Source organism: Scylla paramamosain, chromosome 32, assembly GCF_035594125.1.
Source record: "Scylla paramamosain isolate STU-SP2022 chromosome 32, ASM3559412v1, whole genome shotgun sequence".
Lineage (NCBI taxonomy): Eukaryota > Metazoa > Arthropoda > Malacostraca > Decapoda > Portunidae > Scylla > Scylla paramamosain.
The window spans coordinates 10,177,656-10,191,163 of record NC_087182.1 but is presented as its reverse complement, the minus strand read 5'-3'; the positions used below and the strand labels follow the sequence as shown (position 1 = coordinate 10,191,163).

At 42.3% G+C, this 13,508-nt stretch overlaps 1 protein-coding gene across 2 annotated transcripts in view; it reads left to right on the top strand.

Moving 5' to 3' along the window:
- The first annotated feature begins 2,547 nt into the window (after nt 1-2,547).
- LOC135089172 (uncharacterized) overlaps nt 2,548-13,508 on the top strand; it is a 119,700-nt gene continuing 108,739 nt past the window's right edge. For both annotated transcript variants that reach the window (XM_063984473.1, XM_063984472.1), the window contains exons 1-3: nt 2,548-2,619; nt 3,032-3,238; nt 7,386-7,484. In XM_063984473.1, coding sequence (XP_063840543.1) covers nt 3,044-3,238; nt 7,386-7,484 — 294 coding nt within the window. In that variant the 5' untranslated portion in view covers nt 2,548-2,619; nt 3,032-3,043. The remainder of the gene's footprint in view (nt 2,620-3,031; nt 3,239-7,385; nt 7,485-13,508) is intronic.

Below are 13,508 nucleotides of genomic sequence, written 5' to 3'. Positions count from 1 at the left end.
TATATATACATACAAACCTGGGCTCAATAACGAAAAAAAATATATATATCAACTGATAAATGACTAACGATAACCTTATCGGCGATAACCGATAATTGATAACTGGCGATAAATTTGTTGCCTGATAAACGATAACCGATAAATCGATAAATCCAAAATTACAATACTAGCGATAATGATATTGATATTTTAAATTAAAAAACGATAAATCTAAATCCTTATTTTTACCTTTATCTTGGAAAGAAATTTCGAAAAAAAATTCAAATTCGATATTTATCCGGTCTCTTCACTAATAAAAAGTACTGTTTTCAGTAAAATGACTACACTTGATTTTGAAAAATTAAAACTTCAACATGCTCATGTCCCAAAAACTAAAATTATTGATTATCACTGGTTTAGAATCAAAAGCATCGATATGATATCGATGAATCAATAGCACGAGAAAAATAATTATTGGATAACCAATAACCCAATATCATTATCACTGAATGATTCCCTTTGTGTTTCACAACGCAAGGGGGCAGTCACAGCCTGCTCTCTAAAGACATCTCTCTTCCTCTACCTAAAACTACAAGCACTTAATAACGCACACACCCTTCATTCAAAATTTCAAAATTATCATGGCGATTCCTATACCAGCCTCAGAGCCCCCATCTAGGGAGGGGACCACAAATGTCCGTAGGTCGTACTGCCCTTCTGACAACGATCCTAAGTGTCTTGTCATCCCCTTCAACTTTTCTTCATTAACTTCTGCAACATTCGCGGTCTAAGATCTAATTTTCAATCTGCAGAACACCACCTCTTCTCTTGTAAATCTCATCTTCTTTTCCTTATTGAAACTCAGGTGTCTGAGGCAACTGATAGTAGCCCCTTTTCTATTCCCTCCCACTTTCTCTATCCTCATTTTCAATCCAAAGCTGGATGTTGCGTTTATGTGCACAATGATTTAACCTGCTCTTGTGCCCATGTTCTTGTTGGCAGTGTTGAAATCAAGGAGGAGTGAGCTGGAAGTCGAGATAAGACCAGAGACGGGAAACACTGATTAGCTCCAAAAAACAGCAGCGTGCCAGCCAATCATGGAGGGATCAATAATATATAAGGTGTTGTGGCGGTCCCCAAGAGAGAATAGAAGTGCCTATTCTTAGACAGTCCTTGTTCTTTGCCTTTGATGCCAGACCAAGAGAAAGAAGAGAGAGACCACCTGTTTCCCACCTACGCAACACCTGTGCCAGTAGTCTGCTGTCTGCTCTTGTGTGACGCTACAACACTGGTTGCCTGACACTGCAACAATCTAATTGCGTCATGGGGGCATGGTGTGAAGTTTGTGTGCCCCGGCAGACTAAGGCAGTGAGTACTTGACGCTAGCTGTGTGACGCTGTGAATGAGTTGTGACCTCGTAGTGTGATGCACGCCTGCAGCTGTTCTATGAAGTGGGATATGCTACCCAGTGACAGAGGCACTTTGCAGAGTGCAGGTGGTATGACCCTGACTTATGCTGTAGTGTGGTTGTGTGCCTCGTGTACTGCGGTACTGCTCTGTGTGGACAGTAAAAATAGGAGTGCTAGTGAGCTTGTGTTTTGTTGCCCCTTCCCCCTCTCAGTAGTCTGCTGAGTCCAGATAAGTGCTGTGTGTGCTGGCCTCACCACTATTAGCTAAATGGGCCCAACCACGACAACGATGGTTGATTTCGTTGTGCACACTGACCGTCTTGGGCTGCTGCAGTGGTAAGTGTGTACCTGAAGGCGCCTGAAGGCCAAAGAAGGGCGTGCATAACAAATATATATATATATATATATATATATATATATATATATATATATATATATATATATATATATATATATATATATATATATATATATATATATATATATATATATATATATATATATATATATATATATATATATATATATATATATATATATATATATATATATATATATATATATATATATATATATATATATATATATATATATATATATATATATATTATATAATCACTAATCTCATTGTATTGAGAAAGAAACGGTTAGGAGATAAGGATCAAGCCTGTCACCTTAGCCTCCTTGTGATAAGTGGTTTTATCGTATATAACTAAATTGCTCAGAAAAAAAAAAAAGAAATAAAAAAGAGAAAAAAAAAAAAATATATATATATATATATATATATATATATATATATATATATATATATATATATATATATATATATATATATATATATATATATATATATATAATTTTTTTTCTGAGCAATTTAGTTATATACGATAAAACCAACTATCACTAGGAGGCTAAGGAGACAGGCTTGATCCTTATCTCCTGAGCATTTCTTTCTCAATATAATGAGATAAGTGCTGTACAGTGATAATTATAAACGAGAGCAATGAAGTTGTCAGTTCAAATTTTATGATGTTGATAAATTTTGCAATAATGGCTATTGTTTTGATATTGATTGCATGACTATCTATGAAAAGATAACATAATAGAGAAATTGAGAATAATCTCATTATCTGGTTATCTTGATAATTTTTTGCACTGTCATCAGTCGTGCTATTAGAGAGGCTGCCCTCGTGGTAAGAGGATCATTGTGACATAGTGTGTTTTTCATAAGGTAAGAAACACTTTTTTTTTTTTTTTTTACTGTTGTTCCCTCTAAAGGACATAACATATGTTAATGCATCTACTTCTAGTTACAGGGATGCCTTAAAAAAATGTTTGTTTATTCTTCAATTAAGTTACTGGTACTATAATCCTATACATTGCTGTGTCATAGTCATGCTCACAATTATTTTCCATAAAATACGTCGAAAGAATGAAACATATTCAGTAGCTAGAGTGACTTTCAGCTCCTCAATGATGCAATAACATTATGTTCTGCATAATACTATGGAGGAATGATTGGTTATGTTATTGTCAGGGGTGTGTGCAGTTTCTAATAACATACTGCCTCTTGATAATTAAACCTGATATTAAAACTAATTTATTTATTTATTTATTTATTTATTTTATTTATCTTTTTTCAGCCAAGATTAGACATGCTGACTGAGGTTTTGTTATGGTTGATATGGATGGGCGGTGTTTGGATGCTGTTAATGGTTGGTGTGTGGGGAGTTTGTTGGTCACTGCAACCTTTACCTCCACCACGACATGCAACGCACCCCTATTCCAACCCCTCCTTCTTCTTTCCTCTCAAAGTCATCATATTTTATTTCATCATTAAGTTCAGGAAGGTGAGTGTTATGTGTATGAGATCAAAAGCTGCAGGAAGCCAATAGGCCTTAATATGGCAGTCCCTGTATTACATATAGATGCCAATATACACCTGTCTTCCCTATTCATAAATTTGTGAAATCTTTTAAACATCCCTATTGATCCAGAACTTGATTACTATTCCAGTCATCTACCACTCTATTTGAGAACCAATTCTTCTTTTTTTTTCTCATTTTAAATAACTTTATTAAGTTTGAACCTGTTCCTTTTTGTCTGATTACTGTCTGAGTTTTCCATATGTTACCTCAATGCCACTTGAACACCAGAATATCTAGTGTTGTAATTCTTCTAGCAAGTAACTAAAATTAATGATGTGGATGCGAAGTTGTGTTTCTTCAAAATGGCAGGATATTTATACAAAAGAAAACATGTAGCAACAGACCTATTGGCCCCTTTTAGTCCATTTGATACTTGAGGGCATATGTATATTCAATGCCTCAGGCCCAGCTGTTTGAATTGGTTCTCATCCTGTGCTCCCCTATTTCTACCATCAGTATGGGATGGAATTTTTAATTTATTTTTTTCTGTTTCCTGTAACTTAGATTTTAAGTGAAATTATTAATTAGAATTGATGTTGAACTTGGAAAGGAGAGCTGTAAATAATTCTCTTTATTCGTCATTTTTTTATACTACAGGTATAAAAAAACAGGTATATACAGGTCAGTGACACGTGCTGTATTTTTTTTTTTTTTTATGTAGGAAGGATACTGGCCAAGGGCAACAAAAATCTAATAAAAAAAAATGCCCACTGAAATGCCAGTCCCTAAAAGGGTCAAAGCAGTGGTCAAAAATTGGTGGATAAGTGTCTTGAAACCTCCCTCTTGAAGGAATTCAAGTCATAGGAAGGTGGAAATACAGAAGCAGGCAAGGAATTCCAGAGTTTACCAGAGAAAGGGATGAATGATTGAGAATACTGGTTAACTCTTGCGTTAGAGAGGTGGACAGAATAGGAGTGAGAGAAAGATGAAAGTCTTGTGCAGCGAGGCCGCGGAAGGAGGGGAGGCATGCAGTTAGCAAGATCAGAAGAGCAGTTAGCATGAAAATAGCGGTAGAAGACAGCTAGAGATGCAACATTGCGGCGGTGAGAGAGAGGCTGAAGACAGTCAGTTAGAGGAGAGGAGTTGATGAGACGAAAAGCTTTTGATTCCACCCTGTCTAGAACAGCAGTATGAGTGGAACTCCCCCAGACATGTGAAGCATACTCCATACATGGACGGATAAGGCCCTTGTACAGAGTTAGCAGCTGGGGGGGTGAGAAAAACTGGCGGAGACGTCTCAGAACACCTAACTTCATAGAAGCTGTTTTAGCTAGAGATGAGATGTGAAGTTTCCAGTTCAGATTATAAGTAAAGGACAGACCAAGGATGTTCAGTGTAGAAGAGGGGGATAGTTGAGTGTCATTGAAGAAGAGGGGATAGTTGTCTGGAAGATTGTGTCGAGTTGATAGATGGAGGAATTGAGTTTTTGAGGCATTGAACAATACCAAGTTTGCTCTGCCCCAATCAGAAATTTTAGAAAGATCAGAAGTCAGGCGTTCTGTGGCTTCCCTGCGTGATATGTTTACCTCCTGAAGGGTTGGACGTCTATGAAAAGACGTGGAAAAGTGCAGGGTGGTATCATCAGCATAGGAGTGGATAGGACAAGAAGTTTGGTTTAGAAGATCATTAATGAATAATAAGAAGAGAGTGGGTGACAGGACAGAACCCTGAGGAACACCACTGTTAATAGATTTAGGAGAAGAACAGTGACCGTCTACCACAGCAGCAATAGAACGGTCAGAAAGGAAACTTGAGATGAAGTTACAGAGAGAAGGATAGAAACCGTAGGAGGGTAGTTTGGAAATCAAAGCTTTGTGCCAGACTCTATCAAAGGCTTTTGATATGTCCAAGGCAACAGCAAAAGTTTCACCAAAGTCTCTAAAAGAGGATGACCAAGACTCAGTAAGGAAAGCCAGAAGATCACCAGTAGAGCGGCCTTGACGGAACCCATACTGGCGATCAGATAGAAGGTTGTGAAGTGATAGATGTTTAAGAATCTTCCTGTTGAGGATAGATTCAAAAACTTTAGATAAGCAGGAAATTAAAGCAATAGGACGGTAGTTTGAGGGATTAGAGCGGTCACCCTTTTTAGGAACAGGTTGAATGTAGGCAAACTTCCAGCAAGAAGGAAAGGCAGATGTTGACAGACAGAGCTGAAAGAGTTTGACTAGGCAAGGTGCAAGCACGGAGGCGCAGTTTCGGAGAACAATAGGAGGGACCCCATCAGGTCCATAAGCCTTCTGAGGGTTTAGGCCAGCGAGGGCATGGAAAACATCATTACGAAGAATTTTAATACGAGGCATGAAGTAGTCAGAGGGTGGAGGAGAGGGAGGAACAAGCCCAGAATCGTCCAAGGTAGAGTTTTTAGCAAAGGTTTGAGCAAAGAGTTCAGCTTTAGAAATAGATGTGATAGCAGTGGTGCCATCTGGTTGAAGTAGAGGAGGGAAAGAAGAAGAAGCAAAGTTATTGGAGATATTTTTGGCTAGATGCCAGAAATCACGAGGGGAGTTAGATCTTGAAAGGTTTTGACATTTTCTGTTAATGAAGGAGTTTTTGGCTAGTTGGAGAACAGACTTGGCATGGTTCCGGGCAGAAATATAAAGTGCATGAGATTCTGGTGAAGGAAGGCTTAAGTACCTTTTGTGGGCCACCTCTCTATCATGTATAGCACGAGAACAAGCTGTGTTAAACCAAGGTTTAGAAGGTTTAGGACGAGAAAAAGAGTGAGGAATGTACGCCTCCATGCCAGACACTATCACCTCTGTTATGCGCTCAGCACACAAAGACGGGTCTCTGACACGGAAGCAGTAGTCATTCCAAGGAAAATCAGAAAAATACCGCCTCAGGTCCCCCCAACTAGCAGAGGCAAAACGCCAGAGGCACCTTCGCTTAGGGGGATCCTGAGGAGGGATTGGAGTGATAGGACAAGATAAAGATATGAGATTGTGATCGGAGGAGCCCAACGGAGAAGAAAGGGTGACAGCATAAGCAGAAGGATTAGAGGTCAGGAAAAGGTCAAGAATGTTGGGCGTATCTCCAAGACGGTCAGGAATACGAGTAGGGTGTTGCACCAATTGCTCTAGGTCATGGAGGATAGCAAAGTTGTAGGCTAGTTCACCAGGATGGTCAGTGAAGGGAGAGGAAAGCCAAAGCTGGTGGTGAACATTGAAGTCTCCAAGAATGGAGATCTCTGCAAAAGGGAAGAGGGTCAGAATGTGCTCCACTTTGGAAGTTAAGTAGTCAAAGAATTTCTTATAGTCAGAGGAGTTAGGAGAGAGGTATACAGCACAGATAAATTTAGTATGAGAATGACTCTGTAGTCGTAGCCAGATGGTGGAAAACTCGGAAGATTCAAGAGCGTGGGCACGAGAGCAGGTTAAGTCATTGCGCACATAAACGCAGCATCCAGCTTTGGATCGAAAATGAGGATAGAGAAAGTAGGAGGGAACAGAAAAGGGGCTACTGTCAGTTGCCTCAGACACCTGAGTTTCAGTGAGGAAAAGAAGATGAGGTTTAGAAGAGGAGAGGTGGTGTTCTACAGATTGAAAATTAGATCTTAGACCGCGAATGTTGCAGAAGTCAATGAAGAAAAAGTTGAGGGGGGTGTCAAGACACTTAGGGTCGTCGACGGAAAGGCAGTCCGACCTGGGGACATTTATGGTCCCCTCCCCAGATGGGGACTCCGAGGCTGGTGTAGGAGTCGCCATGATTTTAAAATTTTTGGAGTGAAGGGTGTGTGTGTTATTAGGTGCTTGTAGTTTTGTGTGGAGGAAGAGAGTTGTCTTTAGAGGGCAGGCTGTGACTACCCCCTTGTGTTGTGAGACACAAAGGGAAACGTTCAGTGAGGTCACAGCTGGGTTTAATGATAAGTTCACAGCACCCCCTGAACAGTGCTTTAGACCTCACTGGGAGTAATTATCGTTTCGGCAGGTGTCTACTGCCTCCTCCTATATGGTATGGTATTTGGTGCAGTATCTAAATCAGTTCATGCATTAGTTAGTGGATTCATGCTTGCATTTTTAAAAATGTATCTTTAACCAGAATGTTTATTCCTTGCACCTGATTACAGAGAACTGGTGGTAGTATGGAGGGTGCCGGATACGGTACCAAGTCACATGGCAGACAGGACCTTATGGAGCGCCCTCAGGTCCTCCACTCCTGTCCAAAGGTGAGTGGAGAAAATTAAGATTTTCAGTATTAAAATATATATATATATATATATATATATATATATATATATATATATATATATATATATATATATATATATATATATATATATATATATATATATATATATATATATATATATATATATATATATATATATATATATATATATTTGATATACTAAATATATAGTGCTATTAATTAGATATTTTTATGTTAATTTTGTATGTACATTTTTTTTTCTACTTAATTTGTTTGCCAACTTTCTTGGCAAACAAGACAGGAATATATCTCGTATAGATATAAATAGCTGGGCGTACATGGACTAGCTTCTGTGAAGTTTTATTTTGTAACCCAGTGACTGTGTTTAGACTTCACAAGCCATTTTGGGAGACTCCTAAGTTTTGCATTTCATTGGAACAATAAGGTTATTATTATTATTATTATTATTATTATTATTATTATTATTATTATTATTATTATTATTATTATTATTACTATTATATGGGGAGAGTAGGTATAACAACTGTCAGGGGAGAGAGAGAGAGAGAGAGAGAGAGAGAGAGAGAGAGAGAGAGAGAGAGAGAGAGAGAGAGAGAGAGAGAGCTTGCTGGTTGACAACACAGAGTGGGGAAATGTTTACTGTGCATGTGTTTACTGTGAGACCTGTGATGATGTACAATGCTGAGACATGGCCAACAACTAAGGAGATGAATAATAATAATGATAATAATAATAATAATAATAATAATAATAATAATAATAATAATAATAATAATAATAATAATAATAATAATAATAATAATAAATAAAAATAATAATAACTGCAGAATATTGAGATGTATGAGGAATGAGGTAGGAAGACAGGTGATGAAAAGGTGTGAAGAGGGAAGACAAGGTGTCTTAATTGAAAGGTTATAAAAGGGTGTGTAGTGGAGAAAGGGAAAGTGCTGAAGAGGTAAAAGGTTAACCCTATTCTCTGCGGCATGGATCGAAAACGACCCACCGGCATGGATCGAAAACGACCCACCCTATGATTTAAAAAAAAATAAATAAGATTCTAGACAAGAGAGAGCTTTAGGAAACAATTCTTGCTATGTCAATAAAAATTTGATAAGGAATGACCATGTAAAAAAAATTGCAAAAAAAATGGTCTAATCTATAATATTTTATACTTTTCTTTCAATCGCTTGCGAAGCAATATGATGAAAATAATCAGATGAAAATGAAATCAAATCAAATGAAAAAACAGATGAAAATAATCACTGAGTTCACTCCCGATGACCACCTACTTGCCAGCTGTACGATAAATTTTCCGTGTATTTTTATTTATTTATTTTTGTTTTATTTATTCATTTGTTTATTTTTCGTGTGTGTGTGTGTGTGTGTGTGTGTGTGTTTTAGTATATATTCTGAGTGAGTTTCTTTCCTGCAGCACTTCACGTAAAAATACAAAAAAAAAAAAAAACATATGACTCGTGAGTGCGTCTCGCACAATCAGGCAATGTGGTCAGTGTTTGTGTGTGTTCTACTTTCTTTCCAGCATCGTCTCACAATATAACTATAAAGACATTATGTGAGTGCCAATTAAGTTCAATAACTTGGTTCAGTGTCGTGTTGACATGATACATGAAATTAAAAACTCTACCAAAAATCACGCTAATTTAAGCTGATATATAAGGCTGTTATATGGAGCATTTCAGAGGGAGCATTTCAGAGGTGGGAGGCATAATATTTTTGAAAGGTGGTAAGGTTCTCTCTCTCTCTCTCTCTCTCTCTCTCTCTCTCTCTCTCTCTCTCTCTGAGACTTGGTAATCCTACTATTGTCTGTCATTATGATCTGAAAGATTGGGTGAGTGAGAGGCTACATTGGAAGCGATTTCAGGTGGGAGTTGCCATGGCAATGGACTTCCACCCTCCACTTCACAACCTACCTAGCCAGCCCGACCCATATCAGCTGTTTTACCGGACATTTGAGTTCAAGGTCATGATTGACAAGTTCATTACCAAAGCTCCTTATACATGCTACCCATGAAACTAGAAGATAAAGGAGAGAGAGAGAGAGAGAGAGAGAGAGAGAGAGAGAGAGAGAGAGAGAGAGAGAGAGAGAGAGAGAGAGAGAGAGAGAGAGAGAGAGAGAGAGAGAGGAACGAAAAAAAAAGAGATCATTGTAACAGACAATAGTAGGATTACAATGACGGAGAGAGAGAGAGAGAGAGAGAGAGAGAGAGAGAGAGAGAGAGAGAGAGAGAGAGAGAGAGAGGGGGGGGGGGGAGGCAGGCAGTAGCAATCAAGAGTTAGCAACTCATGACATCACTGCAGTGGGTGGGGGAGAGCCGAGGGGGCTAGCTAGCTTCCCTCCGCAAAATAAAAAAAGCCTTGCAACTTTTTTGTAAGTAAGCACTGCAGCGTGCAGACGAGAGCTTATCAGCTTACGTGAATAGATCCACTTACAGGGTGTATGGTTGCATAGTGCTTACAGACGCAACCCCTTACTTTCTAGAAGACCCTGACGAAGATTTGGCAGATGTGATAGGTGACAAAGCAGGTCTTGACATGGAATTTGAAAGTGATGAGAAAGTGGACAATGACATAAATTATGAAGAGTGGTTCCTATGGAGAAATAGCAAGACATTAGTAATTATACCATCAATTTTCTGATTAGTATGGTGCACAATATTGGAAATCATATCAGATGTTATGAACAAATCCAATTCCATTTCTTCTGAATTTACTGACATTCTACAACACCGGATATGTTCACAGTTGGTCTACCTTCCATACTATTGGCCCATGTTATAAACTTCTGTTCGTCTAAGTTTCTCAGTGTTTTTTCTACCATGATTTTACATTCCCGTAGCTCGTCTGGCAATACATAATTATCATATTTACTTTCATCTAAACGACTGGTCAGTGAACCTGTTTCTTAATGTCTTGCTATTTTTCTGTAGGAGCTACTCTTCATAATTATTATGAAGAGTGCCTCCTACAGACAAGACATTAGTAAGAAACAGGTTAGTTAATTCATTGACCAGTTGTTTAGAGACGTGAGGTCAGTGAATTCAGAAATGGCATGGGACTTATTCATAACATCTGATATGATATGATATGATACTAATCAGAAAATTGAAGGTGCAGAAATTTATCAGAGGCTTTCAAATAATGATAAGCTCCCATCACACATCAGGATAACAGATTGCATTAAAGTTTTTTTTGTTGTTGTTGTATGCCCTTGGTTTATTACGCCAAAACAAATATAAAACACTTTTTTAGGGAAGAGTTTGGTCACCTTGTATTTGATGCAATAATGTCTGTGAATAGATTTGGATTTTTACATGCAAAGCTATCTTTTGACAACGTTGATACCAAACATCAGAGATGGCTACATGACCAGTCTGCTGCAGTCAGGGATCTCTTTAAAAATTTTAATTACCACGGCTGTTCAGTGTCGGAGCCAGGTGACTTCTTGACCATTGATGAAACTTTATATTCTTGTAGAAATCAAATAGGATTCAGGCAGTACAATAAGAGCAAACCTAAACAATATGGCCTGTTGTATAAATTTGTGAACATGGTAAGAATTCCATTTACCTGGATCCCACTACATCTGTGGGTCGCACACAAGTTGTAGTCTAGACAGACTGTGTACTGGCCTAGAGTTGTTTGAGTGCCTTCAAACACAAGGTATTGCTGGCGTAGATACTGTAGATTGCATGAGAGAAGGCATACCACCAGAGACAAAGGTAGTCGCTGGAAGGGAAGAGGTCATATCAGGTGTACCGGACTAAAGATAATGAGGAAATGACTGAATTATCATGTAGTCCCCACCAAAAGTAATGGTAAGAAAAGTATTGTTTCTCCTAACTCCTCCCTGGGTTTTTTATCCCCCTTCCTAAACCCAACTACATATTGCACAAAAAAGAAAAATATACATGAATGTGCACATAATACAACAAAGCGGGCACCAGCCCGCAGGTGGGGGAGTCTTGGGTCCCGGTGGTGGGCCGTGCGGTGGCGCGGCGAGGAGTGCTGCTCGCCGGTTGGAATAAGGAGCTGCGACCTGTTCAGCGGGGCGGGGGCGCTGCCCTGAGAACTTGCAGCATCAGGTCTGTGGGGGTGTTTCGGACGATGAGGGCAGCCCTGGCCTCGCGGCTGCTGAGGAGATCACCGCCTACAGGATGGGCCGGTGGTGGCAGCGTTGGTCTGAGAGCGGCGGTGGCCGGACAGGACAGTAGGTAGTGCACTAGCGGGTGGCGGCTGTGCCTCCCGCAGTGGTCGCACTCCTGCCCCCGAAAGTCGTCGTACAGCTGTTCCCTGGTGTAGTAGCCCAGCCTTACGCGTTGCAGCAACACGCCGTCAGCTCTGGACTGCTGCTGGGAGGCGTCCAACGACTGGTAGCCAGTGGCGGAGGCGTACCAAGCTGCCTGTCTCTTCCTTGTTTCCAGCTGCTGGTGTGTGTGGCGGGCGCGCTTGGTTGCGGCGAGCCTGGCTCGCGCCCTCACTTGGCTCAGGCTGGGCGGCACATGCCTTGTCACCTGGGAGCCACTAGCAGCTCTCTTGGCGGCTGCGTCGGCAGCCTCATTGCCTCGTACTCCCACGTGGCTGGGTATCCAGTTGAGTCTCACCCGCCGCCCCTGCGCGGCGAGGCTCTGGAGGCTACCCAGGATGGCGGTGACGAGGCCCACGTTGTCACTGGGATACGGCTGTTGGAGAGCCTGTAGCCCCGTTCTGGAGTCGGTGTGGAGCACCACTGTGCGCTCCCGCCGGTGTTGAGCGTGCTCCAGGGCCAGCTGGATGGCCACCAGTTCTGTCTGCAGGGTGGAGCAGTGGTTGGGAGTCCTCTCACACACCTCGGCCCCTCTGGTGATGGCAGCAGCGCCCGTCCTTCCGCTGTCAGGGTCAGCCGAGCCGTCGGTGTAGTACACAACACTGTCTGGCTCGGTGACCTGCGCCATGGCCATGAAGGCGTGCTGCCGCATCTCCTCCACGGCGCAGAGCGCCTTGCTGGCGGGCAGCTGTGCGGCGGAAAACTCTGCCGCGGGTGGCTCCCACGGCGGTGGGGCGCTGAAGGTGGGGGCAGGGAGGTCCGCCTGTGGCCAGTTCTCCATGCGAGCCAGGTTGTGGGTAGCCAGCGTGCACTGCAGCAGCCACGGGTTGCAGCGGAGAGATTCGACGCCCTGCGTCCCCGCCAGCCTCAATCTCCTCTGTGTCACTCCCTCCGCGTCACGCTGCAGCACCCTCGATACGCGGCAGGCCGTGATCTGCTGTACCCTGGTGGTGAGGGGCACCAGGCTGGTCTCGCTCTGCATGACGCATGCGCTGGACCACTTCGGTGCCCCCAGCATGGTCCTCATTGCGGTGTTTTGTAGCACCTCGATCCGCTCCTGCTGGTTTGGAGAGAGTGCTATGAGGACGGGGGCGCTGTAATCCACCAGCGAGCGAACAGCGTGCACATAGTACTGGCGCAGGAAAGAAAAAAAAGTGGCGCCCGCGCTGATTCGCGTCATGGCCCGCATCGAGTTCAGCCTAGACTGCGTCCTCTCCCTCAGGTAGGCGGCGTGGGCTGTGAAGGACAGCCGCTTGTCCACCCACACACCGAGGTACTGGTAGGAGTTGGTCCATGCCAGCTCAACTCCCTGGACGCGGAGCTGCCAGACTGGGTCTGCCGCCTTCACCATCATGGCCCAGGACTTCTCTGCCGAGATTTCGAGCCCCAGGTCCTGGCATTTCCCGCTGATGAGGTCGAGTGCCTGCTGCGTCCTCCTGAGCTTGTTGCCCCTTCCGGTGACCACGAGGGCGAGGTCATCGGCGTAGCTCAGCAGGACGGTGCCAGCATGGAAAGGCAGTGCCACCAGCTGTTCCATCAGCAGGTTGAACAGTAGGGAGCTGAGGATGCCGCCCTGGGGCGTCCCGTTCTCAAGTTCCTTGAAGGTCGACCTCAGGCCCTGGAACCTAACCCTGGCGCGGCGGCGCTGCAGGTAGTCGCGGAGCCAGGCCAGCAGCCTTCCTCGCACCGCTTTCC